At 37.0% G+C, this 26794-nt stretch overlaps 1 protein-coding gene across 1 annotated transcript; it reads left to right on the top strand.

The window, feature by feature from the left end:
- The first annotated feature begins 440 nt into the window (after positions 1-440).
- On the top strand, positions 441-26163 carry hibadha (3-hydroxyisobutyrate dehydrogenase a). Its single transcript, XM_081375959.1, has 8 exons — positions 441-600; positions 1301-1464; positions 1599-1708; positions 2816-2937; positions 14996-15129; positions 17076-17152; positions 23428-23584; positions 25126-26163. The coding sequence occupies exons 1-8, from the start codon at positions 531-533 to the stop codon at positions 25282-25284; spliced, it is 993 nt and encodes a 330-aa protein (XP_081232085.1). The 5' UTR covers positions 441-530; the 3' UTR covers positions 25285-26163.
- The last annotated feature ends 631 nt before the right edge of the window (positions 26164-26794 follow it).

Raw genomic sequence — 26794 nt, 5'->3', positions numbered from 1 at the left:
GACTTTCTTGATACTGGATCAAATATTTTTAAATCATTTTTGAATATTAACCTCACAAACAACAGTTTGTAGTGAATATATATTTTAGACATAACTAGTAAAAAATTACCACGTTTATAAAGGGAACCCTAAACTATTGGTGCAGTCAGTGATTTAGGAAAATGTATTTTGTTTTGTTTTATTTATTTATTGCACATTTTTTTCAAATATTCATGTATATAGCACCTAGAATACCGAAGAGATTAGCACAAACTGTCACTCTAGGATTTGGAAATGTGCAAGGACAAACACAATCATAAGTTCACTTAGAAGCTTAAAACGTCTAGCCATTCTTAATCTTTAAAGAAGTATTACCTGCAACTTTATTCAAAGAAATCACAGCAGGAGGAACTCGGGGAGAAACTGCCTGATATCTTGCCGACAAATCCTTATCAGTGATTGGAGGAATGGTGCTGTCAATCATAGAGCCCGCCCCCTGAGTTCCTGACTCGTTCACTGTCAATGAGGCGCTGAGGTCAAGAGAAATAAGCATGGCCGCTTTGTTAAGAGGGTGTCGGAATTTTTATAAAAGAAGCTATAGACATGTGGAGCTCACATTGGGTATGTTATTTCTGCATTAATTCTTAATTGACTGTCCAACTGGATTAAAGTACCGCTAATGTATTGCACAGAGCACTTTGAAAATTCCATTTTTTTTTCATCTGATTTGTTTGTCAGTCTGCAAAATATGTGAACATGTATAATATACTTGAACTTTTATGTCAAAATATATGAACAGACATTGTGCATAATAACCAAGTCACTGTTTGCTTTTTATGCATCAGAAATGTAAGTTGTGAAATGCAGCTTGGGGTTAGAGAGCTTAACTGTAAACTAACAATTAAGTGTTATGAAATTAAGACACTTGTCACCCTTCTCACCAACTTCAGATAATGGACTAAAGCTTTTTTTCAACCTCATTTAGTCAGTTTAAACATAATAAATATGATTATTTTGAGTTTTCCTCTAAACATCTGGATCTGTATGGTTTTGAAAGTCTTTAAAAACTATTGATATTATCTTGTGAAGACTTCTTAGTGGTGCTCAATGCTGTATTATATGAATTTGATTGATTAGACCCCTGTTATACTGACATTACAGTGATTTTTACAGGATTGCTCTCACGTGTTACTGATTTATAGACCTATGTTAAAAACATCTTCTGTTGTCAGTTTTGGTGCACTCTTTGACTATTATGGCTTTCGGTTTAAATAGAGTAGATTGCATTATACATTTTTTTTTTCTGTGTGTGGCTTTTCAGTATCCTGTAGTAGATCAATGGCTTCCAAGACCCCAGTGGGTTTTATTGGACTGGGTAACATGGGGACACCTATGGCTAGAAACTTACTGAAGCATGGATATCCTGTCATTGCTACTGATGTCTTCCCAGAGTCTTGCAAAGAGCTTCAGGATTCAGGAGCACAGGTATAAGTGTATGTTTCTCTCAAAATGCTCTCAAAACAAAATAAATCACCATCATTCCCTTTTTTGATTTATGTCTAGACTGTACAGATCTGTGTATGAGTCTATGGAAATAATTACCCTGCTTTTCCTCTCAGATCTTGGACACCCCCGCTGAAGTGGCCGATAAAGCTGACCGCATCATCACCATGCTACCATCCAGCCCCAATGTCATTGAGGTTTACACAGGTTCCAATGGCATTCTTAAGTATGTCCTCTCAGAATAAACTGTCAGCAGTGTTTACTCTTAAATCCATACTTACTGATTTTTAACAGATTGGAGAAAGATTTGTCTAGATCATTTATGAGTTTCCTAGGCTTAAATCTGGGAAAATCTGGTCTGTAGTGTTTTACAGGAGAATGAGCTTGGAGGGGAGGCATGTAAAATGTAATACTAAAGTAACATTATATGTAATAGTATTGAAGTAATAGCTGTATTTACAGCACTTTACACTAGTAGTTGGCCAATATTTGCTTTTTAATGGCTGATAGCTAATATAATGCTGGTTTATACGCTATCATTGCAAAGTTTGGGGTCAATACAGTTCAAAAAAATGTTTTGCATGTATCATTCCCCAAAAGTATTAAATTGTTTGTAACATTGATAATAATAAATAATGTTCATTGAGCAACAAATCAGCATATTAGAATGATTTCTGAAGTAATGGTGCTGAAAATGTAGAGTTGCCATCACAGGAATAATGAACAAATTCAAGTAAAAAAAAACAGTTATTTTAAATTGTAATAACATTTCACAATATTAGTGTTTTTACTGTATATATTTTTTATCAAATAAATGCAGCCTTGATTAGTATAAAAAATGATTTCAAAAACATAAAAAAAACCTTACTGACCCCAAGCAAATAAGATGAGCTTATTTTACACAATATTTATTTAGAATATTTGTTTATTATATATATATTGATAAGTAAATGTTTAGCTCTGACATTACTTGGAATGCCCAACTTTTGTATTTCAAGTTCAGATAAATAAAAATCCTAAACAACATCCATCCACCCATCCATCCACCCATCCATCCACCCATCCACCCATCCATCCACCCACCCATCCATCCACCCATCCACCCATCCATCCATCCATCCATCCATCCATCCATCCATCCATCCATCCATCCATCCATCCATCCATCCATCCATCCATCCATCCATCCATCCATCCATCCTAAAATATAGGCCAATGTAACATGTCAAAATTTGGATTGCACAACACAATAGACCTGTTTAAATATTCCTAAGCTTCTTGTCTTTCCTGTGATATTTAGCCTTCTGTTTCCTGATTTTGTCCTCTTCTTCAGGAAGATAAAAAAGGGCACCCTTCTCATTGACTCCAGCACCATCGACCCATCGGTGTCCAAGGAGATGGCTATTGCTGCTGAGAAGATGGGTGCAGTGTTCATGGATGCTCCAGTGTCAGGAGGTATGACCAACCTGGAAACAACCTCTTATTACCATCAACGTAATATTCTCTTTGAGTTTGATTGACAAGATCACGTTGTTTCGATTTCTTGGAAGTGTTCACTGTGGAGATGCAGTTACAGTGTTACGTGTTGTTTAATGATTGAACTGTGTTGTCATTTAGGATTTTTTGTGGTCAGTAGGTTCACTGCAGAGCCATAGAGAGAAAGAGTTGCGACACTCCCATAGACCTCCGTTGTAAAAAATGGCGGCGCTTTTAACCGCCTACTTCCTGGATTTGAAGATCGGATTAGTTCCAAACACTGTCATTTGGGCGTTGGACACCATTCACTTACATTGCTGCGCGTCGAGTTGTTCCAGAGGTAAGTTTCTGAAATATCGACCTCTTTTGAATTGTCAGCTGTCTATATTGTATCAGAGGCCCTTTGCGATGCTTATACTGGTCTTCATTTGTATATGCACAGCGTAATTATTTATATTTTATCTTGGTTGTTTCAACCAATTTTCTAGCATTGCCTGCTTGCTAGTTAGCTAGTGCGACTTCGCCAGCTGTGAATGTAGCATCTAATTAGTTCAGTAATGAATCGCTACCACCTTTATAGCAACTATTTTACAATATAGACAGTTGACAATTCAAAAGAGGTCGATATTTCAGAAACTTACGTTACCTCTGGAACAACTCGACGCGCAGCATTCACCACTCAAACTCAGCCAACAGGTCACATAATGAAAAGTTAGTATATCCCAAAAATTAAATTAAAGTTGCTACCCATGCGAACATGAACACTAAGCTTTTATAGCCTAAACTTATCTAAGTAATTAGTAATATACAGTATTTCGTTGTCACCCTGCCTCTCCAAATGCAAAACTGACATTAACAAAATGCAATAATGCAATAACAGCTGAAAAAGTACTTGGGTGTGTGTTTTATTTTATATTTACCGTTCAATAATGCAATCGCTGCTGTCTGTCCCATAGAAGAACATGACAGCCAGCGTATGTTTTGGAACTATTGGGGCTTACATGAACCACGTGACAGCCATAGCGGCGACATCAAAGAGTGTCGCAACTCTTTCTCTCTATGGCTCTGGTTCACTGATGTGCTGCATGTGTCTGTCTATAAATTATATAGACAGGCTTATTCCTATGGCTAATGCTCTATTTACAGATCCGTTAGATATAGCAACACTGAAGTTAACCAATAAGCTCAGAAAGTTAAAATTTTGTAATATAAGATTTTTTTTATTATTTTTTTAATGTCTAAATTAATTTTAGTCCCTTTTAATGTGCATTTATGTTTGAATTTATGTTTGTAATTGTTTACCTTAAAGGTAGAGTAGGCAATTTCGGAGAGGCTAGCAATAGCAAGCTAGCTTTGAAAGCATGAGATCCCTTCAGAGCTTCTCCAAAGCCAGGGTCTGCAAAGCATCACGAGAGACCGTGTTAAATTACCTCATGTCTCAAAGAACATAACATTACAATAATAATGAACGTAAACAATTTACAGAGCTCTTACTTATACCACCTGACTGCTGCAGATCATTTCGCCATTGGTAGGGTTGACATAGAAACACAAAAAATCCAAGTCTAAGGATGCAAACATCTCTGGGTAGACCGTCACGGCTGCCATCTTGTAATTACGGTTATGACATGGCATGAACTCAGCGTAAGCTTGTTGTTTTAGTTCAGGAGGAACTGTAGAAGGTGGCTGCTGTTTGTTTGCGGCTCTCGGTGAATGTGTGTCTATAACTCTGCATAGCCTTATGGAATGCGTTTGATGTCTGCACGAGCAGGGTGCGTGGAGGTATGGATATACATATGTTGACAGGCAAGTAGGACATCGTATCATTGCATTCGGACCAAACGGCTTTTTTTTGGTCCTGAGACTTCCGCAGAAGATATATGGACACTTTTTTTTATATTTAGACCACTTCTATTATTGATTGCTATCAGGATGTGAAGAGAGTTTCAACCAGTATAACAAAAAGTGTTTATAAAAAAAATAGCCTACCTTACCTTTTAGGCACTCACACACTAGAACAGGAATGGACAATGTCGGTCCTGGAATGCCGCTGTCCTTCAGAGTAATAAATAAAATAAATTAATGAATTAACTCCCCTTCCTGTAGCCTTAGTGATCCTGAAGATATTGAGTTTGATTAGGTGTGTTTGATTAGGGTTAGCGTTAAACTCTGCAGAACAATGGCACTTTCCTGTGGTGTGATCTGTGTTAAGAGTGATTGAATCTGCTTGGAAGAATGTCGCCACCGCTCTGATGTCAAATTGTGAATATCCAACATGTAGAATCAGAAATCCTGTTGTGTGGGGGGAACCCCAATGACAAATGCATACAAACTCTGTAGATTGTCACGTGGAACAAAACGATACCCAATCAGAAAACGGGCTAACGGAAACCCTTTTCTTTTTTTTCCTGCGATCTTTAAATCAGCCTAAATTTCTTCACCATGTTTGTTTACTCTAAAGTCACGTTTGACCGTGTTCGCAGTTGGGACTCTGGTTGTTTGTGAATGAATCTGTTATGTGTGTGATGTAATGGTCACATTGCGGCACTCCACGTACTATAGGAGCAGAACTGCTTTTGTTTTTGTTTGTTTATCGTCATGTGCGTGGTCTCTCACATTTTGAAAATCTGATGAGATTTTAAAAGTCTTTTAGTGTGAACCAGCCTCTAGTGTCAGTGCAGCGAAATCAATTTCTGTAGAGTTAATATAAAGAAACCTACAATTTCCCAGAAACGCAAGCACACTCCAGTTATATTATGCAGATTCTCTGGGAAGGCTCTGTGACAGGGCCTTTAATGGCCTGAGCCGTTATGGAGGACAGCGCTGTCAGTAGATTTCACTTTGATGGAGCCGTAATGTTGGCTCTCCCAGTGCCTGGGCCTTTCATGTAGATAAAAGGCCATAAAGAGCTGAGAAACTGCCTTGGACAAGCACATGTTTAAGATGCACAACTTGTGTGAGTGGGGAAACTCCTCAGGCATTAAAGGTTTGCTGGATGTATGTTTACTGATTGGCGTCTGTAGTGCAGACAAGATTTTAAAGAGCCTGTGTTTGGACTAGGCTATAAAAAAGTGAATGGGTGTGTGTGTCCATGCCCTTGGACTAGACTGTGATCTAATCCCTCCTTAACATCTTAGCAGTTACGATTTGCCATTTTCCCCAGATTAAATCCTTCTTTCATTTTGGTTGGAAGCCAAATGGAGGGGTCAGAGACTTGTAACAAAACTTTTTTTTGCAAAATAAAGCAATTATCATGATGCAAAAATGTAGATTTTGTTTTTAAGACTATCCTGGTCACTATTAACTATAAAAAGTGAATGAGGACAATCATGCTCAAAGATGACAAAAAGAGTTTGCTATAAAAGTATATAGTCCGTACAACTCCTGCACCATAAAATAGCTTTTTGTGGAGAAAAGACCAAAATTTAAGTAATTCATTCTTTGGTAACACTTTATTTTAAGGCGACAGTTACACATTACTTATATTTATTACACATTACTTATTGCTACATTAATTATATGTAATTACTATAGTATAATGGATAAGTACAAGTAACTAACCCTAAACCAAACCTTAACCATAACTCTATAGTAAGTAACATGTAGTTAATTAATATTACTCAGCACTTAAGTACAATGTAACTACATCACCTTAAAATAGTGTAACCCATTTTTATCAGTCCTATTGTAATTGCATAATTCTCTTTTTGTGTTCCACAGAAATTCAAACATTTGAACTGTCCCTTTTTTGCCCATTCATTTGACCAAAAAAACAAAACAAAGTCATGACAAATGCATTTTATAGAGCACATTAAGTGCTATCAGATCAAAAATACAACACTACACATAGTATGAAGCAATCAGCATTCAATTAATCCAAACATAGTACAGATAAACAATAGATTATGAGCTGAACTTTAAGAGAGAATGAATACGCGTCAGTAGTGCGGGACAACAAATAGTTTTTTATGGCCTCCACACTTTCATCAGGTCTATGCGGAACATTTATCAGACCACAAAACACAGCTGCACTAGCACTTCTAAACAGAGTGTCCAGAAGGTGGCACTCCAGCCATCATGACGCCATTGTGCCCGTTCACAGCAATCTCCCATCGCCTGTCCTCTCAGGTCTCTGTTGTGGAAAGGATAATTTTCATGTGTGTGTGAGATCATGTTGTATTTTTTTAAAAGCTGATTTTCTTTTGATATAATTTTATACTCTTGGTTTTGTGTTCCTCTCTCTGTGCGTCACTAAGGTTTGGCACGTCAGACTATGTTTCTCAAATAATACACTCGTAAAATGACGAAGGAACTCTGTCTCTCTTTCTTTTTCTCTCTCTTTGTCCTCTTTTGCGTAGATTTGTAATAAACTCAAAGGCACAAACCTCACTGTCTGCTGTTGCAGAATTGGACCCACAACAAACCCCCGGCTAACGTCACACTCTCTGAAACGTGGGGTGTGTGGCCGTTGCCGCGTCTAACAAGTGCTCGGCTAGTTAACGGTAATTACCCACATTCCTCGGTTTTCGCTGAGATTGCGGCCACACTGTTGCTCACTCTCACTATGAAGCTCACGTGGGAAAACTTCGACCCTCTGTGCGAGAGTGCGTTTGTGTCACAGTTTTGTGTGTGGTGGGACCGGGTTAAATCTGTTGATTTTGCATTTTGTAAGGCAGTGTTTGTGCTTTGCTCTCATGGTGTCTTAACCTCAAGTCAGTGTGGTATTTACTAACGTACGTAACTCATAATGTATATTTATCTAACGTGGTCACTAACGGTGCCATATTCACGTTTAACAGTTAAACTACCCTTTGTTTTCCTTGTCTCAAATTTAGGCCTTTACTGAATGTGTGAAGTTGTCTTCTTTTCTTCTCTCCTCTCATTTATTATCACTGATCTAACAGCCTGCATGCATGAGCTGTCTCAGTGGAACAGCCTTCACCCATCAGGCCAATATGTAGATCAGCGCTAATAAAGGAGAAAATAACAGTCTCAGGTTTTCAGATGGTCCTTTCAAAATGCATTACAAGTTTATGTGTTAATGTGTCAACTAAGTCCCTCATGTGACCAAACAGACATGAAGAGAATATTTACATATTGGTTTTATTAAATCAGTTCTTTAGTCAGACCAGTTTTGACACTTAAATGTGTGGGGGGGGTTTTCATCAATTTTCTCATTTTCATACGTAGCAAAATGAGTAAACAAATACAAATACAAATTAAAAGTAATATTAAATATGTTAATCAAATAGACTAATGATGATATTTAAACAAATACATTTTTGGCAGTCCCTACTCTCTAAATATATTCTTGAATGAATTAGCAAAACATTTTTAAAATCATTTTAAAAATCATTTCCAATATTTTCAGTGCTTTTTCTTGAAAGATAATATTTATATATATTTTTCAAAAAATTTTAACAAAAATTATAATGGAACCTTAGAACCAATATTATACAAATATATTATTAATGCATGTGTTCCAGCATATGTAGCACATCCTATCTCCTTTTATTTCTGTTTTTAAATATCTGACAAGAGTTATACTAGACATTCAGTGTTAATGGGGTCTGTTAAGCTGTTAGCTGATAGTATTAACATAACTCGCTCATAACGGTAGATTCGCTATCCTGATGGGACAGCAGATGCCCCTTCACAATAAAAAAAATCTGGTTTTCAGATTGACCAGAAACAAGATCACTCATGGAGAGGTGGGACCCCAGATACGTCCTAATGTAGATCAGCTTTCCCCGTGCCGGTTTTGGGCTCCGTGAGTGCACTCATTAATATCTCTGCCCTCTGTCGGCCAGAGCAGGAGGGGGAGGAAGAGGCTGGCTGATGGATAGGTGAGTGACAGAGGAATTAGCATAACAAGATCCTCGCTGGGAAGGCCAGGGACTGGGAGACGTGTGTGAAGGGGGTGGTCGGTGTCTGTCCTGAACTCCAGATGGAAACAGACCCATAGCAGCTGTCTAACCAGGACTTTTATAGCACTGTCTGTGTGTTTGTGTTATATTGTTGAGTCTGATTGAGCAGGAAAGAATAATCAGATATTACGATATCAAGCGTTTTTAAGCCTAAGTCTCTCAATGTCTGTATATTCTGATGCATTATCTGTTCATGATTGCTACTAAGAAGTGAATTAATAGCTGTCCGTCATATTCTGGCGTCATCTGGTATGCACTCATGCCCCCTGTCGAGGAACTGTCATTCACCCCCCCCACACACACACACTTAAACAGTCACTGTGGATCACAGAAATGTGTGTTTTTGTGTGCGAGTGTGTAAAAGATGAGTGTTATTAAGCAGCTTTTAAGTCCTTAATTATGGATATTTTTAAAATGCTGATGATGGTACTATTAGAGGAACATGTGTGAAGGGCCGCTAATCAGCATCCTTAGGAGCCGATACACTGATGGCTCCTGGCTTGGGAGAGCATTGATTCCAGATCATTCTTCACTTGTTGTCCACACTCAAAGGGACCGTGCGGTCGCGTGTAGAGGAAGTGGGTGACGATAGTGGTGATTAAAGTCCTGCTTATCTGAATGATGAAGATAATCCAATAGCTGCCTCTGTATGTGCAAGACTCTCTTGTGACCGTGTGAAGGTTTACATTTTTGTGCGGTGGCTTGTAAACTCTTTTGCCTCTGTGATTCTGTCAGTACGCCACAAGCGCTGCTGGCGTAGAAACTATTAATCCATGTGAAGTTCTCATGAGCGTGTTTTTATATACAAAAAGAAGTGTATTAAGTTTTCTTGGAGTTTTAATTTGTCTGAGAAAATATCTCCTCTTGGTTGTAATTTGCTTGTTTTAATTCGTCTGAGAAAATATCTCCTCTTGGTTGTAATTATAAGGTTTAGCCACATGAAGCTAGTAAATATGTTTGTTCCTGTTACGCTAGTAAGAGTGTTCCCACTGCATCAAAAGCCAAAAAATACAAAAAGGGATAAGTTTCTTAAAGGGATAATTCACTCAGGAACTATGCCAAAAACAATCTTACGCCATAATTTACTCACCCTCATAACGTGTATGACTTACTTTCTTCTGTGAAATACAACAGAAGATCAAGGTCAAGTAAAATTTATTTCTACAGAAATTCAATTTCAGGATGTTAATGTTTATTATATCCTAATAACTTCATGCCTTTTGGTCACATTCAGCATATTAGAGCTGGACAATAATATTAAAAAGTGAGCAAGCCATTGAGATATTCTATATAGTATGTATCGCCCTATGCAAGTAACTGTATGCATGCTGAAAAATTATATATAGATATATAATTTCTATATAGAGCTAGGCAATAATAGTTACATTTTGCGACAAAATACATCAGGAAGTTGAAATTTGCTATATAGTATATTGCTTTATGTTAGTGTACAATATGTATTCATATAAAGTTGTATACTCTCTCTCTCTCTCTCTCTCTCTCTCTCTCTCTCTCTCTCTCTCTCTATATATATATATATATATATATATATATATAAAAAATATACTATAGCCTATATATTTATACTTATTAAAGGAGAACTCCGGTCAATTTTAACATTGAGCTAATTTTTTTGTAAATTTGGAGTGCTGTCAATACAGAGAACAATGACAAAAATCGGTGTTGCCTACACCATGTTATCCTCTTTTTAAAATTTGTACCCTGTTGACTTCAATGGGGCAAGTTTTAAACCTGCTTTTAGCCTCTTAACATCCTTGATGTGTCATTACAAGTGCACAGCCAATGTGAGTGGTTCCTTCAGAGTGATCACGGGTGAATCTGACTGCAGTAGATGTGAAAGATATTACCTGTACATGACCTGGGCACTTGTAATGACACATCAAGGATGTTAAGAGGCTAAAAGCAGGTTTAAAACTTGCCCCATTGAAGTCAACAGGGTGCAAATTTTAAAAAGAGGATAACATGGTGTAGGCAACACCGATTTTTGTCGTTGTTCTCTGTATTGACAGCACTCCAAATTTACAAAAAAATGAGCTCAATGTTAAAATTGACCGGAGTTCTCCTTTAATATTATATGCATATATATATATATATATATATATATATATATATGCACAAGTGGCTCAACTAATCAAGGGGTATATATACACAGGACTAAACGAGTAAGTTAACAATGGGCAGGTGGACACAATAGGTTACTAAGCTAACAGATTGGTGCCCACTAGGAAACTAGGAGTGCATCTCAATCAGCTCCCTAGTAGTCAGGGCACTGATCAGTTGCAGAATCCTTTCAGTGAAACGTTCGCTCCCTAAAAAGTCCCACAATGCAATGTGAAAGCCAGGGAGCATCTATGGTCACTATGTTTCCTTAACAGAAGTTCTAAAGCAGGAAACTTAAATCAAGTGAGCCAGCTTACTACACATAACGATATGTGATAGAAGTTTTTAAAAATACAAACCATTATGTCATCATATTTCATATATCACTAGACAGGTAATGAACATAATCTAGCTAACATTTATCATTTATTTACGGTGCTTAAAGGACAAGTTCAGTATTTTACACTTAAAGCCCTGTTTTCAGATCGTTTCTAATTAAATAGAACGGTTAAGATTAAAATTTGGACACATGCTGCTGTCCCGAGAATTTTCGGTTTCTTTCGCTTTCCCCCCCCCCACCTCCAGAATGGCTGCATAGGTGCACTGGAACAATCCTTCCTAAAACAAATTAAACTTTCGTTTACAAAGACGTGAAACTCACCGAGTGGTCAGGGGTGTTCACTGATATGCTCACACAAAAATCGCTGCAAAAGATGCTATTTTTGGGCCTGAAATCACTGATACCACCTTTAACTAGAGTCTAGATTGTCAATGGAGGGACAGAAATCTCTCAGATTTTATTCAAAATATCTTGATTTGTGTTCTGAAGATGAACGAAAGCCTTACGGATTTGGAACGACATGAGTGGGAGTAAATGATGACAGAATTTTCTTTTTTGGGTGAACTATCCCTTTAAGTCACTTATAACATGCATTTAAGAATGCAACGTCACAACCATCTTCCCAAACTTGTAATGGGAAGCACTAATAAACGGTCGTCAACAAAAAAACTCACAAAAAAAATTATTTCATACTTATATTGATATATTTGATATTATATTTATCTTTAAAATATATATTTATATTTATTTATTATTATATTATATTTACAATAATTATATATAATAACAAAATTTGAGTTTTAAATCAGAATCCCAGTTTTTATTAGATATTTTTCCCAAATCCTGAAGCCCCATTTGTCAGTGGTGGTGGTGGTGTTTTTTCCTTATTTTTTTCTTTATTTTTCTTCATACAGTATTGTTTTGGACCCCAATGGCCTTCATTATATGGACAAAAACAACTGAAACATTCTTCAAAATATCCTCTTTTGTTGTTCCACGCAAGAAAGACATGCGGGAGAAGAAATTACAGATTTTTCATTGTAAAAAGTGCAGTATGAGAAAAACTAAACTGACTTTTGAAAACTCATTTTGAGGAGTTTAAGTGGCATGAGGACTGTATGCATTTATAGGCCTGATTATCCAATATGGACAAATATAGCTTTGATCGTAAAACTGAATGAATCATTGACATCCTCTGATTTAGCGTCTATTTTATCGAGGTTTGCCTAATGTTTTTACAGCAGTGTTTCTGGTATTGGAAACACAATAAGAGCAGTTCCTAGAATGTTCTCTCGAGATCTCTTTAATGCCCTGCCAGCGCAGTCGTTTAGAGAGACAATCACTTTCGAATCCCTTTTGTCTGTTTGCAATCAATGCTGGTCTTTTTACAGTCAAAAAGAAAAAGTTATTGATCAGCTCAGGAGGCTAGCTGATAGATCGCAAGTGTGTTTGTTTGTGTGTGTGTATGCGTCATTGCGTCTGTTGGGGTGGGCTGGAAAAATAAATGATTTAGTAATTTAGAGTCTTTATTACTCTCCGCAGTTCTAGAGGTTTGTTGAAAGATGACAAGAGGTTGCATTGAGGTTTTATTTACACACAATAAAAGATCAGAGATCTACACGCTCGTTGAGGTGGTTCAACGTCTCGTACTGCCTGGGAAAAGAGGCTCATATCCACAAATGTAGTTTAATGTAACTGTGGCACTAATTAAATGTTTTTGGTGTTTTAAAAAGTACTGAAAGCTTTAAGTGGCTTTTTTGGATGTTTAAGATGCTAGAAAGAGAGTTTTGGGTAACTAACACCACAAACAACTGTGTACGGCTGTCAGCGTTCATGTGGGTTTCTTCATTATGTATTTGCTGTTATAGACTTTGATTTGACTTTCTACTTGTTTGAGTACTTTGGCTAACTAGATTATGTTGTCAGCTTCTAATAAGAGATGCTCAGTCAGTCAAGTTTAACACATTTTGCCATTTTAAATATTAATTTTACAATGCAAAGATAATTATACTTGTATCTCTCTTGTTAAATGACTGGATGAATACACAAATGCAAAGAAATGTCATCAAATTAAATATAGATTTATAATGTGGCTTTAAGTCTCAATATGAAACTAGCATTGTCTGAGACAAATGCATAGTTTCAATAACACAGTTTAGAAGACATTATACATAATTGACAGCAGAATGCAGAAAGCATTCCTCCTTTGGTTTGATATTTGTATATGCCTCTGTCTGCGTTTGCATTTTGTTTCTGAATTGACTTTACATGGATTCTTATTAGCATTGTAAATATGCTAATGTGATGTCTTCATTTTATGTGATAAACCAGTTTAATTTCAATAATGTGCACATTTTTAAAAATGTAAAACTGCATATTAATGCTTGTATAAACAAAGCACACAAATACGCACACATTTACTCAGCATAAGGGAAATGACAGACACGCTGAGTTAATGAGAGAATTATTGATGACTGATAAGTACGGCAAAAATCAATACAGGGGAAGTCATAAACTCTCTCTTTTCCTTTTCTCTCTCACTCTCTTGCTTTATCCCCATTTCTCTCGATCTATCTTGCATCAGCTCTTTTCTCTTGGTCTTTAATAATTAACTTCAACATTATTAGCTTCTCAGTATAAACAGCCTATTCATTAGTGTTGACACACAAACAGACCACTCATCTCAAAGCACTGCATGCTTTTTTTCCCAGATCACATTGTATCCAGTGTTTGATATAAATTAGGATGAATTGGATTGTTTTATGTGGGTATTTAGGGTTTTAGTGCAGCAGATGAGGTTGTAATGTAAAAAAAAGAAATTGCCCAATTTTATTGCTTTAATTGCATTCTAATCGGGCAAATCCCTGGACACACATATCTATGTCAGTAGCATTAAAAGCACCCCTCCCATGTAGAACATGGCACGCTTTAACGTGATTGGCCACGCTTGGTCTTCTTAAGGCGTGGCGCTTAATTGAACATGATAAAGTGTAAAGTTAATTACCCCTTAGAGCTGTCACTCATACCCCAGGGGGCGTGTTCACTTAGGGGGAGGAGTGTCGCTTTAGGCACAGCTGTCGTACGCAAGTGTATGTGTTTGTGGGGAGGAGGACAATGGGTCCTTGTCCTTAGAGAGTTGTGAAGGATGATTTGGACAATTGGCTTTTAAAGGCAAACACTCAAATGCTGTCCCGCTGGTGCCAGACAGCTTATTAATACCCTCCTCTGCCCCAAAACACACACACATACTATGTTGACTGAAACCTGATCTGCTTTAGTTAAATTAGCAGGTTGCGCTAAGTTATAAAATAAGTGTACAAATTAAATGATGATTACATCATGAAAAAAATCTTTGGATCTTTGAACATGTCACATGTCTGTACTATTGGGTTTTTTTGTACCATGTTTATGTGTACCATGATTTTCTTAGAAATACTTTGGAGTACATACCATGGTATATGAAAATATTTATTTATTTGTTAATTATTTTATTGTATTTATTTTTGTTTTATTTTAATTTAGTATCTTGACATAACCGTCTTAATGCCATCATTATAATGATTCCACCACAGTACTGAATTAAATGCGAATCATTGATTTTGAGCACATTTTGTAATGATTTTCAAAAGCGTGACTGTGTTCTGTCCAGGTGTTGGGGCAGCTAGTCTGGCTAAACTCACCTTCATGGTGGGCGGCGTCGAGGAGGAATATAATGCTGCCCAGGAGCTGCTCACCTGTATGGGAGCAACAGTAGTGTACTGTGGCCAAGTGGGAAGTGGACAGGTAAATACACGCAAACATTAATGTCCTTTAGATTGTAATTGATTAGATAATGTAGTACAGTGATGGTGACATCAACATTGCTTTAAAGAATACCATGGAAAAAGAAAATGCTATCTTCATGCTACATGTCTTGCTATCTTCTAAAATGCCAAAGACAGTGTACTTTCTGCTAAAAGACATTAAAGGTGCTTGCAAAAGCAGGTTAGCTTATAAGATCCCACCCTCCCTTCAGAGTCAAAGTCTCCAAAGCCATGCCACCTCAAAACACATGAATGTACACAGCCTTAGCAGAGTATGTAAAGCATTACAAGAGACGGTGTTAAATTACCTCATGTCTCAAAGCACACAACATTACAATAATAATGAACATAAACAACTCTGACTTGTACCACCTGACTGCTGCAGATTCATTTCGCCGTTGATGGTGTCGAAATGAAAGGATTGCCTTGATTTTTTGGTCCTGAGACTTCCACAGAAGATATATGTAATTTAAAAATATCTTTATATTTAGACCACTTCTATTATTGATTGCTATCAGGATGTGAAGAGAGTTTTAATCAGTATAACAAAAAGTGTTTATGAAAAACATTGCCTACCCTACCTTTAAGAGACGCTGTTGTCTTTTAATGGGGTCATTTCCCCCCCAAGAGATTTACTTTTTTATGCATTTAAAACATATTCTGTAATTTAGTTTTTTTTGTACATTTTATTACCCTTTGTGACTAGATAATGAAACAATCAGTTAAGATCACTCTAAAATGGTCAGGAATGTGTTAAAAGTAAACTTCCGCTGCTCACTTCCAACTTTTATCTTATTTTCCATTTTTATATTGTTAGTTTTTCTGCCGTTTAGAAATAAAAGCTTCTACTCTATCCTGTGTCAAGTTTATGAACACTCATTAGCAGTGGTGGGGGTTACGCATTACAAGTAACAGGAGTTATGTAATCAGATTACTTTTTCAAGTAACTGGTTAAGTAACACATTACTTTTAAATTTACAACATTCAAATAAGTAATGCAGTTTTGTTTTTCCTATTTATTCACTGACACTTATCCTGTCCCCATGTTGAGAGAAATTGAGGGTGAGGTGCAGAGCCAGAGGCGTTGTGTAAACATGATTCTTATTGTGGTTCTAGACTAAATGTGAGCATGTTTTTGCTCCTCTCATTTGCACAAAAACAGATTCACTATTCCTTAAAATGAATAAAAACAGTGAAATGCAATAATTAAATGTTAAATACAAATCTACTTTTATGTATTTAATCTCACTTTATTAAACAATGTCTTTGCTGCTTACCTCTGATGATCCAATTCAATCATATTAATACGCAAAAATGATTTTAGATAAACATCACATTTGTGTTTCAATTTTTTGTTTTTATTACTGAAGAGTGTTGTACTTTTTTCTCGTATTTTTTCGCAATCCAGAAAGGTTTGTTTTGAGCTGTGCCCTCTACTGTACAACCGTAATTTGCATTTCATTCAGCCTGAGGCTTATCCATTTCACTTTTGATGGTAAAGGGCCTTTACATTTTCCAAAAATATAATTTTTGTTTTGTTTTTTGTTATTAAAAAGCAAACGAGCAACCCCAGCCCAGGTGAGAAAAGTAACGCAAAAGTAACGTAATACATTACTTTTCATTTTAAGTAACTAAGTAATGCAATTAGTTAGATTTTTAGGGAGTAATGCAATATTGTAATGCATTACTTTTAAAAGTAACTTTCCCCAACACTGCCCATTTGGAATGTTTGATGTGAATGTTTTGTGTTGATCTGTGATCTGATCTGTGGAGATGCATATTATTAGATGGCATTAGACTCCTCGTGTTAATTGATGCATAACAAATTTCTAAAATAATGACAATAAAAGACCAAATGTTACTACAAAACCTTTAAATTAAATGACTTCTATGGCTGAACTGATGTTTTGCAATTTTCTTTTTCAGGCAGCAAAAATCTGCAACAACATGCTGTTAGCAATTGGCATGATTGGTACAGCAGAGACCATGAACCTCGGAATTAGGTGAGTGTGTGTGAGTGTGTGTGTGTGTGTGTGTGTGTGTGTGTGTGTGTGTGTGTGTGTGTGTGTGTGTGTGTGTGTGTGTGTGTGTGTGTGTGTGTGTGTGTGTGTGTGTGTGTGTGTGTGTGTGTGTGTGTGTGTGTGTGTGTGTGTGTGTGTGTGTGTGTGTGTGTGTGTGTGTGTGTGTGTGTGTGTGTGTGTGTGTGTGTGTGTGTGTGTGTGTGTGTGTGTGTGTGTGTGTGTGTGTGTGTGTGTGTGAGAGAGAGAGAGAGAGAGAGAGAGAGAATGAGGGTGCTGTCTAAAATGAGAAAAAAAGTTTTAAAAGTAGACCAAATGTTCTCTGCTCTAGATTCAAGCTGCTTTAAAGGAACACGCCGACTTTTTGGGACTTTAGCTTATTCACCGTATCCCCCAGAGTTAGATAAGTCCATACATACCTTTTTCATCTCCGTGCGTGCCGTAACTCTGTCTGATGCACCCTCTGCCGCTAGCCGCAAAGGCTAGCCGCAACCACTAGCCTAGCTTAGCACAAAGACTGGAGGTAAACGGCTCCAGCTAGCATACTGCTCCAAATAAGTGACAAAATAACGCCAACATTTTCCTATTTACATGTTGTGATTTGTATAGTCACAGCGTGTACAAATAACAAGGTCACATGAGACACAGCCATCTTCTAACCGTATACATACTGGGAACTATATTCTCAGAAGGCGAAGCACTGCTACTTCTGCGGAGTGATTTGCTCGCAGCACCTGAGAAGCCCTGTGGTGAGGAGCAGAGAGTTCGCTCAGAGTTGGAGTAAATCACTCCGCAGTAGTAGCAGTGCTTCGCCTTCTGAGAATATAGTTCCCAGTATGTATACGGTTAGAAGATGGCTGTGTCTCATGTGACCTTGTTATTTGTACACGCTGTGACTATACTAATCACAACACGTAAATAGGAAAATGTTGGCATTATTTTGTCACTTATTGGGAGCAGTATGCTAGCTGGACCCGTTTACCTCCAGTCTTTGTGCTAAGCTAGGCTAGCGGTGGGTGCGTCAGACAGAGTTACAGCACGCACGGAAATGAAAAGGGTATGTATGGACTTATTTAACTCTGGGGGATGCGGTGAATAAGCTAAAGTCCCAAAAAGTCGGCGTGTTCCTTTAAAATGCCACACGATAACTTTGTGTAAGAAACAGACTGAAATTTAAGGGGTCCTGCCATGACTTTATTTAAATTAGGAACATTTTACCATGATGTTCACTTATAATGCTAGTGAAGTTTTTTGCCCCAAAAAAAATACATATTTGCAAAAAAATATTTATTTTCTGTTTTTTTATATTGACCGTTTGTCGGAATCGCTCCATTTTAGTGCTGTGGCTCCTTTGAAGCTTTCACTGAAAATCTTGCCATCCGTTCTCAAATCTCATTTGCGTTCATTAAAATTCGGTTCGCCACGTTTGACAACAGTGATGACAGACACCATTGTTTGTTGTAACAGATCGCCATGCGCCGTGTGTTTTTAAGCTTAAAAGAGTTTGTTCTTAGTTTACTGCATTTAAAAGACATCCCGTGACAATGTGTAGGCAATATCTTTTCTTCTTAGTACTGATGAATGCAGAACATGATTTTTAAAAGATAAATATTTTTAGAGTGAGAAGAGGGTAAAATGATATTAGAAGATATTGGTAGGCAGTTTTGCTTGCATATACAGTTTAATAAGGTTAGACTCAACAGATTCACTTGTAGATGAGATGTGTTTTCATATTCACTTGAGTGCAGTCTTAAAATCTAGCACACACCAAGTGATGTTATCCCTCTTTTCAGGGATATCAGGAGGGTGTAGGCATATGCACACTCATATACACTTAAGCAGGCTCATTTAGATGCCTTGGGTTCCTGGCTGTCATAAATCTCCCATGCTGCACTGCAGCCTGTCTTCTCATGCAGCAAACTGCACATAGAGAATGTAAAGAGGATGAATGTTTGACTGAGATATTATGATTTTTTTTCTTTTTCCACCGGAAAGCAAAGGGGATGCACGGGAGGAATAATCAATCTCTCACTATGGAGAATTATTAAAGAAAAAATGTCCACCTTTCATGTTCTTTTCTTTTGTTCTTTCTGGGTTTTACCTTCATTTTTGGGATTATTATTATTTATTTGTTTTTCCAGTTTTGCTGCCCTCTTGCCAAAATGGAGAAGGACGCCTAAAGTATTCATTTTAAATAAAATTTAAGTAATACAATTTAAAAATACATAAAATAGAAATGCAATGTAACAGGGTTGCAAACCTCCACAAAAATTCAAAAAAAAAAATTATTTTGTTGTAAATATTTCAGCAAGGCTGAATGCAGTCACCACTAAAATTTGTGTAAAAATAATAGTAAAATGGAATCAGATTATTTACTTGTAAATACCATAAGTGGTAACACTTTACAATAGTCTTATTAGTTAACATTAACTAACAATAATCAATACATTTGTTAACGTATTTGTTAATCTTTGTCAACATTAGTTAATAGAAATACAACTGTTCATTGTTAGTTCAAGTTAGCTCAGGTCCAATAAATAGCATTTACAGATACAACTAGTAAATGGTTAAATTAATATTACTGAGATTAATAAATGCTTTAGAAGCATTTTTCATTGTTAGTTAATGTTAACTAATTTAGTTAACAACTAATTAATGTTAACTCATGGAACCTTATTGTAAAGTGTTACCCAACTGGGTCAATAATTGAAAAGTGTTTACTGTGATTCATTCAATATTGAATTTGTATTATGTCAACATTTTGGCCTATATGATTTTAATCAAACCCCCCCTCCCCCAAAAAACATTTGATTTGCCTCTAACACTTTAAAAGAGTAATGGGACACTGCTCCCTCTTTGTAGAAAAAGTCATTTTACTTAAATTTTTCCCAACGAGTGCTGGGTGTCTCTAGTCATGCATGATGTTTCGTTTGGAAAAGAAGTGTCCCCAAATGACCGTTATCTCCCCTCTCGCTCGCTCGCTCTCTCTCCATTTATCTTCACTTACGCATGCATATGCTGCTGTCTACACTTTACAAACAGTAGCAAAAACTGAGAATGAGCCCTATTTTTTAACGATGCCACATACACACTGAATTGAGAGGTTTTGAAAGTTCATCCACTACACAAACGCCCTCACACACACACACACAGCCTGTGTACAGATGTTTAAAAAGATAATTGACATTTGGTAATAAACTAGTTTGTTGCCTCTTAAAGACATTAATAAAATTGTGGCCTGTGTGTGTTTGCTTATAAGACTATGTGTTTATAATCTTGAGAGCATCAGGGTTTGATGAAGATGAAATGAGAACAAGAGGCATAGTGTATAAACATAAGTCTTTAACAAAATGGGACCCCCTTCTAATGCAGTGATCAAACATCAAACGCCTCTAGTTTATTTCCTCCTTTCCTTTTTCTTAAACTGTAATTTACTCATCCTGTTTAACCAGACTCTCACATCTGTTTTCCTTTCCCTTGCTGCCATGGTATTAACCTGCCCACACTTTACACAGTTTCATCTGCCAAATTTTCTGCCAAATCTGCCCGAGTGTCTTTTAGAAAGTGTCTCTTTCATGTAAATTTGATGTTTAAATGGTTTGGATAATATCCATAGGAGCAGAATGAGTGCTATACAAAGTGACGTTTAACATTTTAACTGTGAGGGTGCTTCCTCTTCACACACACGCTCTCGTTTCTCGTGCAGAGAGAGTGATTTGTGTTGTAGCAGAGAAGCCAGGTTGCAGTTGAGGCGGTAACCTTTTCAGTCACTGACCCAGAACGCGTGTGTGTGTGAGAGCGTGTGTGTATGAGTGTGAGCTGGGGGAAGGAGGGGGACGATGTTGAACATATGTCACCGGTTGTCCCCAAGAGACCGAGAGACACAGACATAAAGGGAGAGTGAGAGAGAACAGGAGATTGATACGAGGTCAGTCAGTGGGCTGTTTACAGACATTAAAACCCCCCAAAAACAACTGTCAAATGACAACATAGCTCACAAACACGCACATCATTGAGATAAAATTTTCCAAAACAGTCTGTAAAAACAGACAGAGTGAGACGGACGGATGGATGGAATAATAGAAAAGGGAAAGAAATAGACATTTTATGCACAGATGTGTGCCCTTGTATCTTAATTATTGCATAGACTTATAAAAGTCTTGGTGCATGTGAGTGTGTGTGTATGAAGGCGCGGCCCCCTGTATGAGAGACAGGTGGAGTTACTGTATAACTGCCCTTAAACACTCATCATAGTTTAACAGACATAAGAAAGCTAAAAAGCGCACTTTACTGTCTCACCACCGCTGCCGCTCCGGCACGCACACGCGTGTGTGTCGAGTTGCTCTTGATGTGGTCATATTTATGTTCTTGTTAAAGGAAGAGGCGGCAGCTCTTTGCCCAGTTACACATCATCCACAGATTTCCCTCTTTTATCCCTCTTCTCTTCATCCTTTTCTTTCAAAATGGCTTTTTGTCAACTACCACCTTTTGTCTCAGTAAACAGTCTGCTATTTGACAGGGGTTTTTTTGTTGTTAGTTTATTACTTATTAGTGGTGTTTTGGTCAATATTGTGATCCTCTTTTTTTTCTATCTGTTAACTTATTCGAAAATACATAGTTTACATAGTTATACATAGTTAGTTTCTGGGATAAAGTTGAAAATGTCACAGTGAGACAACTGTCCTAATCTATCCTCATTGTCCCTATCATAATGAAGAATATTTTATCAAAATATTTAATTGTTTCTTAGAAAAAAGTATTTTCAATATATTAAAATCTATTAAAACGTCTATGTTATTAGATAATTTGACCTCTTTGTCACAAGCCAAGGTCATTTCATGTTGAGTGAATGTGAGTGAGTGAATGTGAGTAAGTGTGTGTGTGTGTGTGTGTGTGCGTGCGTGCGTGATATATTATATATATATATATATATATATATATATATGTATGTGTGTGTATGTATATATGTATGTATATGTGTGTATGTATTAGGGATGCACAGAAATGAAAGTTGAAAACTGAAACCAAAAATACTTTTGAAAAATTATTTATTAAATATAGTAAATTAGTTTTTTTTGGTATACTGGTATTAATATTAGACTTTAATGAAATTTTATATTAATAAAAAAATTATGAAATTCAATCATTTTAATTATACTGAATTTTTAAAATACAAGCCAAAAAAAACACATACTTTTATTGAAAGTAGCACACTAAAATCGTGCAGAAAAGATATTAATATTAATATATTTTTCTTTATTAAGGTCTATGCCACAGATTCAGATTTAACAGATTTATTTTTTGACCAATTATCCAAATAATGTATAGTCCTACAAAGCTATTATTATCGGAGCATGTGAGCAGATAGCAGGGAGTGGAGCACAGAAGTGCTATTACAAACAGAAACAAGTCTAATATATAGAAGTTTCATGTCGGCACGTTATTTGAGCGGAATTTGCTTTTCCGGTGAGCGGTTAATGAGTGGAGCGTTCGCATGGGCCGTGAGCAACTGAGCCGAGTGTGTGTATTTATGATTTATTTTGTATAAAAATGAAATGTGTTTCATAATATATTCATAATATTCAAAGTGTAAGGTAAATATGCTATTATTTTTCAATTGATGGCTTGAACACATAATATATTTAGAGTGATTAGATCAAAAACCAACATGGATACAAAGAGTATATTTCTAAGAACTTCTAATGCACATATAATTTTCTTGAATCTTAGTGCTTTTTTCTTAATATCATGTGAACACTTTTGACTTAGCCAGTAAACAAGCACCTAACAATGCCCTAGCAACCACATTCTAAGCCCTGGCAACCACACACTTATCATCATGACAACCGCTTTCTTTAGGAAATGTCACAAATAGTTGTGTTTGCTGTCTGTCAGTTTCTTTCTTTATTATTCAATGTTATTTAGGTGCACAATCATCTGTAAAGCAGCAAGGCCCATTTCACTCAGATCTACTTTAAATGCAGGACTGAAATCACCCCGGTTACTCTTATAGGGGGACAGATTGGTGGGGGTGAGTTAATAAGACAGCTGCTTGTGTCAGAGTTTTATTACCCCTGCATTTGTGTGGGGGACAACAAGCGAGAGAGTGGAAAATGATGAACTGCAGCTCCTGTTAAATATCAATACTGTATTATCCAGGCCCACTTTCCACTTAGGGATGATCTAGTCCTGAGCCTAAAGGTCAGCAGTCTGTCTGACCTCTGTCCTTTGACCTTTTTCTCTGTCTCCCTTTCGATCAGACTGGGTTTGGATCCGAAAATGCTGGCGAAGATTCTGAACATGAGCTCAGGGCGATGTTGGTCCAGCGACACGTATAACCCCGTTCCAGGTGTCATGGAAGGAGTGCCTTCCGCAAACAACTACCAGGGAGGCTTCGGCACATTGTTAATGGCTAAAGTAAGTAAAGTTTTTTTTTTCTTCTTCTTCTTCTTTCTTTTAAACACACACACACACACACACACACACATATATATTTATAGGTTTGACCTATCGGTAAGCCCCGCCCCCCCCCTTAGTTACTGTTGCTAACTCGGACAAACAAACAGAGTTGCTAACTGTCTTAAGGCCCTTTCACACCGGATGCGTAACGAAAAAGCGAATAGTTCATGTGCGAATAGTTCGCGTCAAAACCAATCACATGAGCCGCGTAAACACGGTCTCTATCTCTATCTTTGACGATTAGCTTTCTATCCCAAATGTAGTTTAGCCTGCTAGCCTACACAGCACAGGACTATACAACAACTAAAACTATCACACAACATACTCACAGTCGTGATAACCGAGTTGGTTGGCAAATTGTCCTTGTAGTATATGATTGGCTGAAGTCTTTTCTGTCGCCGCAAAAGGAAAAAAAAATCGACATCGAAACGGAAAAAAAAAAAAGTCGTTTTTTCGCCGCAGCACATTCGCGTTCGGTGTGAAAGCACTCATTACACAAACAGCTGATCAAAAAATAAAACCATCGCGCGAATTATTCGTGCGTAAAAATCGCGTCCAGTGTGAAAGGGCCTTTACAATGACAGCTGTCAGTGTGAAAAACTGAAATGTAGACCTTCGTTTATGTGTTTTGACCTACACTGTACATGACGTAAGAACAGTTAGGTATAGGAACAGGTTATAATTGGTTCTTTTGAGCAAATCTTATCACACTTTTGAAACACGCTGGTGAATGTGCGCACAGTGTGGTGATTTAAAATCCTCTCAGGATACCTGCAATCAGTGTTACAAGTACCCCAGGCACATCGTTTTACCATTTTTGTAGCATAAACACCATCAAAACGATGAGCGCATCGGATCTTCCAATGTTTCCCTTTGGTGCTGAAACCTAAAGGAGTACGAGTTCCGGTCCCCGTGCAACTGATACTCAACAGCCATTGGCTCATCTGGGTTCTGGGAGGGGCTTACCGATAGGTTAATTAGAAGTGTTACCTCTGGATGCTGCCAACTTCATCAGGCAAAGTTTACAGATTGCCTCATTAATGTTTGCAGGTTCCCTATTAGCATTGGGTTTAAATCCACAATATTGCTAAATAGGTGCTTTTACGTTTTGCTTTGAAACCAAATCTTATAATCCGTGTGCTTCTGAACACCGCGTAACACAACGGTAACATTCAGAATCATTCAGAAATAATGAAAAATACCATTAAATAAAATGAAACATTTACAAATATTAAAAACACTATAAACATGCATTTTATTTTTTCCCTCACTTCAAAACAAATACTTTACATTTAACAATATTGAGAACAGAAAAGCAATGAAAAATACAAGTATAAAACATACATAAATTATAGTGCCATCCATTATAAACAGCATTTATTATAAACGGCTATATACTGTAAATTTACTGTGTGTGTGTATAAATATATATTATATAACTTATGTATATAATTGTTTGTTTTTTTAAACAAAAGAATATAACAATGTTGTGTTCACAGGATCTTGGTTTTGCTCAGAACACCGCGACCAGCACTCGGACCCCCATTCCTCTTGGTTCTTTGGCACACCAGATCTACCGCGCCATGTGTGCTGGTGGCTACTCTAACAAAGACTTTTCCTCCGTCTTCCAGTTCTTACGAGAGGAGGGGGTACAATAGGTCTGTGTAATCCGGTTCAAGTGGATGTGACCCAGACTCTGTGTGGGTTAAAACAGACACTATGATAAGCCGGTTTAGTATTGATATGCATGTGTGTCTGTTTTGAAAGGGATGTTGTATGTTGAAGCTAATGAGTGTGACATTGAGAGTCTGATAACTCTGTTTGGTTGTAGCCTGATGTTGACATTCAAAACTTTTCAGAACCATTTTTAGCTAGTTCTGTATGACCGGTTCAAACTGTTACTCAAATACCTAAGCTTGCTTACACCACACATTTACGTGCAATCGTTTACAATAATGCACTTTCATTTCATTTTACTTTGACCCAGTTCTGAGCCAAAATTGATTTTAGGTCCTGATCAGACGCTGCTAAAAATGCTTAAGGATCCATAAGACATACCTCATTCATGCCAGTTTTGGTTAAACTGAATCTAAACTGTGAAAAGTGTTACAGAAAAGGTGTAGGTCCCTCTTTTTTTTTTTTTTTTTTTTTTGGGATTTTGCGCACTTCACATTAAAACTGACCAATTTTACATTGAATAGCCTTGTTTATATATTTACATCTCTATATTATTTTTACTTGATTCCGAGCATAATTTATCTCGTTCTCCATTTCTTTTCCACTAAACAAAAGGCTTTAAGCCACCCTGGTGTGTATGTACATACTTATAGTCTTTTTGTAAAGGTGCTGTATTGAGAATGAGCAGTGTTAATTGTCTCTGCTTTATAAAGGTCCTGTTGAGACACGCACTAAGAGGAGACAGATGCCATCTGTGCTCGGCACATACACTCGCCCATGTCCTCTATACAAAAATGTTCTTGTTTATATTTTGTCCTCAATAAAGAAGTTAATTAAGTTATTAACTTGACGAAGGTTATAATACTGTATCTGCATTATCAAACAGATTTTCAACAATAATGAATGAAACTTTTTCTGCCATTGATCTGGAAAACACATCGTCCCGCCTCGAACTCACACTGTTTGGTTGCATGAATGTGACTGTGTTAGGCTGGTCGGAATGGTCAAACGAAAAGAACAAAGTTTTGATAGCACTGCAGTGTTTATGGGTTGGTTCGATGAAATCAGCCTAAAAATGGCTTATTTATAGTTGTCCCTGCAATTTAATCTGAGAGTATTTTAACATTTAAACATGACCTTTATGCTGTCTCGCTGATATATTGCTATTTATAACTTTCGCCTATATATGAGTGTTTAACAAGGCTGCGTTTGTGTTTGATGTCTGTTTAACTAAAGGGCTGGTGTGTATCGGTTAGGTAAGGACAAGGGACTTGATATCTCTTTCAGGTTTAGATGTTAACATAAGTTAGCTATAACAAGAAAATCAAAGATTTACAGTTCTACATGTAAAAATGATCACTGTTTATAGCTTATGATTTTTACAAAAGGAGAAGTAAGTTTAAAGTAACAGTACAAATGCCCTCTGACTTCCTGTCCTGATGCTGGTCCTCCGATGTCTGCGGCTTTTCCATTGTTCTTTCCACGTGCTCG

Source organism: Scardinius erythrophthalmus (assembly GCF_964197995.2).
Source record: "Scardinius erythrophthalmus genome assembly, chromosome: 10".
Taxonomy (NCBI): domain Eukaryota; kingdom Metazoa; phylum Chordata; class Actinopteri; order Cypriniformes; family Leuciscidae; genus Scardinius; species Scardinius erythrophthalmus.
This window is presented reverse-complemented; position numbering and strand designations above follow the sequence as displayed.

Bases quoted from the DNA above. Each gene is read 5' to 3' on its own strand.
- hibadha (XM_081375959.1), top strand. From the start codon at position 531: ATGGCCGCTTTGTTAAGAGGGTGTCGGAATTTTTATAAAAGAAGCTAT. The intron at 1,465-1,598 runs GTATAAGTGTAT...TTTTCCTCTCAG, and splicing joins TTCAGGATTCAGGAGCACAG to ATCTTGGACACCCCCGCTGA. The intron at 1,709-2,815 runs GTATGTCCTCTC...CCTCTTCTTCAG, and splicing joins GGTTCCAATGGCATTCTTAA to GAAGATAAAAAAGGGCACCC.